Genomic DNA, 5,031 nt, shown 5'->3' on the forward strand with positions numbered 1-5,031 from the left:
GAAACCCGTTTCCTTTACTGTCTTACTAAGGAAATAAACCTGTTTCATGTGCTTTCTTACTAAGGAAAGAAACCCGTTTCCTTTACTGTCTTACTAAGGAAAGAAACTTGTTTCATGTGCTTTCTTACTAAGGAAAGAAACCTGTTTCATGTGCTTTCTTACTAAGGAAAGAAACCTGTTTCCTTTACTGTCTTACTAAGGAAAGAAACTTGTTTCATGTGCTTTCTTACTAAGGAAAGAAACTTGTTTCATGTGCTTTCTTACTAAGGAAAGAAACTTGTTTCATGTGCTTTCTTACTAAGGAAAGAAACCCGTTTCCTTTACTGTCTTACTAAGGAAAGAAACCTGTATCCTGTGTTGGAGAGTACTAGTTGGTTTCATTATCTTGACACCTGTTAAACTGACTTCACCAATACACCGTATGACTACTCTGCGCCTCTACATTCTTAACACAGGTGATGCGAGCGTTTCTCAGATCCAACAGTACATTGTTGTATGTATATATATATATATACCATTACTGTAATATTTCACCTACATCGTATAACCACTCTATGCCTCTACACACAGGTGTTGTGAAGATTCCGGCTAAAGTTCTGTGCCTGTCCAAGTTAATAAAAGTTTGTTTTATTGTGTAATTTTCCTAACACAAAACGGATAGCACTTTTATTAAAGGTCTGTACAAACTAGCTTCAGCTGCAATAGGGATCCTTTTAAGATCTTCTAAGAAAGTTTCCTATGCAACTTTCTCAGAAACATCAAGAAAACTGTCAGATTCCAACTTTGGACGAATGATAACGTAATTTTACTGTAGTGTTCCTGATCTACAAAAATCGGTCTTTACCACAGTGTATTTATAATTGGTGCATATAAAAGCAACGAAGTATTAGTGGCAAATTAGGCATTATAAAAACAGATTAAACCAATTTGGTACAAAACAAAACTAACCTATAAACCTACACCGATCTTATTATCGTTAAATGGGTGGAAACTAGGCCGAGAAACATGGTCATCCGAAGCATTGTGGGAATCTCTCGAGGTACTTTCTTGTAGTTTCATCTTTTTGGGTAACCAGAGAATTAAAATAAGCTTTTAAATTGTTCAATTGCTTTATTAGGCTTCCACCTATGGCTTTAAGACATAAAAAATTAATTACTGTATATTTGACCGAGTGTTAAGTATCTCACATCGTTATATTGAACATGTGGATTGCGTGAATTTACCGTTAGATAAGAATTAGCAAGGACACCGTTGGTGGTTCACCGACATGAAAATAATTACTCTTAACTAGATTTCATCGGCAAAAATCACCAAAGTCTAAAATGAATTTCAAGAATGTTACCTTTTCATCTTCTTCTGTTCTTGAAAAGCTTTTTGTTTTTACTATTGCTAAAAATCATCAATCAGCCAGGGATGATAATGGGCCAAAAAATAAAGACACTGAAACAATGTATGTACTTGCGGGAAACTAAAACACTGGTAGTCTTGCAGACCACATGGGACCCCAGAAATTGGACAAGGACAAAAAGACTGCAGAGTATTTTATGTGCATGTGAAAACATTTGACAAGTGTAACCCATAAAGAGGAACGACTCACCATACTTGATGTCAGACCTGAACTAAACCAAACAGATTACGTGAGAAATCTTTATTTCGTGGTGTATAAACTCAACTGGGTTTTTTTTTCAATAAACTTATAAAAGGAAAAGAAAAATGAAAGAAGGCATTTCTTCTTACTTTGTTATTAGAAAAGCACCCATTATTTGATTAAAACTTATTGTCAGTTTATTACTGACACGTTCTCCTTAATGGATCTGCTTCAATCACAAACTTTTCCAACAAAAAAAAACAACAACTTGCAAATTCACAATTCAACACAAACATAAAAAATCCACATTTCTAGATAAAACAAAATTACATGTATATATTTTTTTGGAGCTGGATGTACGACATATGAAAGATTAAACGTGTATAACACTTAAATTGTGAAAACTTGCCATTCCTTTTGCTTTAAAAACTCAAATTCCTCTCAAACTTCAAAGCAAAACAGACTTCACCTTTGGGAAAATAACAATTTACAAAAAATCAACAAAAAAAGACAGTTTTTATGCTGATTATAAACTCACAAATTAAAACTGGGTTAAACATAATTATTAGAAGCACACAAGGTCTCTAGATTTTTAAAATTTTAAAATATTAAATGCAAGGTTTAGGACCAGACTAGTAAAGCCTATAACAAAAGCTATTATTGCACAGAATACTTCGATCTTAACAGGGTGGCATCGATACTGATGTGGCAAGCACGAGATGGAGACACCCAATACATGTATATTAAAATTTAAAACATGATGGTGTAACACCTTGTACTTTGATAAATTTTGCTGTTGTTTTTGTTTCTTAGGATGTATAGCTGATTTCACACGGAGACCTAGCTTAAAATAAGTAAAGATTTAAATTTGTTTATATACAAAGATGCTATTTTATTTTAATCTGAACTAAATGTTTCTTTGATCTAGTTTTCAACAGGCCAGACAAAATAAAACTGACCACATTGGTCACTTATGGCTTCTAATGGCAACACACACACACTAGCACCTAATGTGAGACCAGTAAGAACCAATCTCACCTCACAAGTTATTGGGCTTCTCAGTTAAAGGATGTAATTTTCCTACGAGTATTATTATTATTATTATTATTATTATATTACTATTAATTAGAGTTGTTGGAATTATTAATATCAATGGTTGTTGGACTCCACAGCTATTCATCTACAGTTGGTTAAAAACACAGATAAGAATGTAGCAACAGAAGCATCAAGAAATCTCAAACATGTAGACTGAAAAGAAATATAAAAAAACTGGATTAAAACACATTTTTCAAACCTGTTATCAATACTCTAGGAGTGTCCCCTTCTTCTCTAACGACGGGGTCTGTTGTCATCCCGTTGAAGAAACGCGCGCCAACCATTCTGGGGAAGAAACATTGTGCTGCCATTCCAGATTTCCATGTCCAAACGTTTTCTTTCAAATGTCTGGATATTTTCATGCTAACCCTTGGTCCATAATAAAACTGAGAGAGATTGTGACAGACAGCAGACATGGTTGGTTCTACAGTGTTTCCTTCTGCTATTAAAGATAATAAAAAAAACAGCATACATTGAGCTAGATATGAGAAGAAAAAAATAAAAGTGAGAGAGAGATTTATCTATAAAACCTGAATTTGACAAAGGTTAGAACAAGAAATAATAAAAGAAGGATTCTCAGGCCTAATTCTACTAACCTGGCTGACTAAAGTATAACTTTCACCATAGCATGACAGTCCATACTTGGACATAGGCCTAAACACATGCAACATTTACTACAGTGTTAATTAAATTATTTAATAAATCTACTTGTATGTTTCGTCTTTTATAATTTAATGTCTATTATTTTATCATAATGATTATTCTGTATTGTTGACTGTATACAAGTTTAGGGCTAACATAAATCTCCTGCATTTATCAAACATCAGGATATATTATTAGGTTTATGGCTGAAAATATGGTTAACAACAAGGGCACCCAACAAATGAAACAATGCATTCAAATGTTTATAAGTAATATCATTATATTTAATTAGCTATGCTCATGTTTAGTTCTGACCCACGCATGTAGCCTGCTTTGAAGTTAGTTTCAACACGTAGTCCTTCACATAGTCAAAATAATTTACGCATGTAACAGCACACATTTCATCATCACACAAGCTATTTCACAAAACAATAAATAATGTGATGAACCTGCCATGTTATTTATCTTAAAATACATACGAGTTGAAAAAGAATCCCAAATCAAATAGATGGTCAATATTCAATTTTATCATATCATGTTACTACAATAATTACAAATACATCTAACAGAATTAATTAGATTAGCAATAACAACATGAAACTTTGAAGATTTACACTTCTGAGTAAACTACTATCAAAATCTTGTTTCCTACTTATAATTTAATAAGTTGTTAACGAAATGTTTCATTAACTATTAAACAAGTTATAAGATTTCTACCTTTGAAATTAAGTTAAAATCGGGTATAAAACTTGTAAAAATAAAAAAGGCTCATTGTTAAGATATTCCATATGGAACTTTGAAGCTAATCTGCCAAAACGTAATCAAAACTTCTAATTCTGTGCATACAGACAAAACATTTAAAAATAATTAATAACGGGTTTTACTTTATTTAATAGGAAGTATTAAATATTACTAATGACATTCAAAAAGCACAGCCTTAGGCGGTTTTGATCTTGAACCAAAAATTTGAATTACTAAATACCGTAAGTAGTACACGTTTTACTTTTAGGTCAACTGATATCCAGCAGGCTTATCATGAATGATGTAGGAATACGTACGCTACGTGACATGGGTGAGCTTGCCATAAGATTCGTGGAAAGCTTTCGTTTACTGAATTAGGCTTACACTGCAAGGTAACTATTTGATTAGTAATAGTATATAAAAAAATGCCCATTTTGTTTTTAAATTTACTTTTAATCCAAATAAAACGTTACATCTTATTAATAATACGATTTTAGTTAATATTTTACGTACCTTATTAATAAAACAAAACCAAAATCTTCACCAAATGTTATCGCCTTACCTACCTCTACCGAACACGTTCGTTACTCACTAAGAATTGCCGACTACTTGAAATCTTATCGTAAGTTGCATCATGCAGCGCTACACGTGTAATTTGCCTCTGAAAACTAACCAATCAGAACACGACTTGCTGGAGGTGTGGTGAGCTTTACTTGCTACCACCAGGGATAAAAAACAAAGCAAAAAAAAAAAAAAACATTTGCGTTCAGTTTTCAATTTATATATATAAACAATAAATTAAAGAAGCAACTATAAATAAAACTATCTGCTTAAAATTTCCGTTAGTTTATAGTCGAACAGTGTTCGTGTCCAAGAATGTAGTCATTATGGTTGCTTAATGTTTAATATACAAAAAAAAATGTTAAAAACGTTATCACATTTCACGAGTTATTTATTAATTTTTG

General features: G+C 32.2%; 1 protein-coding gene across 3 annotated transcripts in view; it reads right to left on the reverse strand.

The window, feature by feature from the left end:
- The window catches only part of LOC106473712 (L-threonine 3-dehydrogenase, mitochondrial-like), a 16,736-nt gene extending 12,060 nt beyond the window's left edge, over positions 1-4,676 (reverse strand). Inside the window, exons 1-2 of one of the 3 annotated variants that reach the window (XM_013934390.2) lie at positions 4,633-4,676; positions 2,883-3,125 (exon numbers count right to left, since the gene is read on the reverse strand). In XM_013934390.2, the coding sequence (XP_013789844.1) occupies positions 2,883-3,099 (217 nt within the window). In that variant the 5' untranslated portion in view covers positions 3,100-3,125; positions 4,633-4,676. Of the gene's footprint in view, positions 1-2,882; positions 3,126-4,579 lie in introns of all 3 variants that reach the window. The other 2 variants (XM_013934389.2, XM_022402110.1) reach the window with 2 other exon arrangements.
- Between the last annotated feature and the right edge of the window lie 355 nt (positions 4,677-5,031).

This window comes from Limulus polyphemus, unplaced genomic scaffold (genome assembly GCF_000517525.1).
Source record: "Limulus polyphemus unplaced genomic scaffold, Limulus_polyphemus-2.1.2 Scaffold6427, whole genome shotgun sequence".
In the NCBI taxonomy this organism is placed as follows: domain Eukaryota; kingdom Metazoa; phylum Arthropoda; class Merostomata; order Xiphosura; family Limulidae; genus Limulus; species Limulus polyphemus.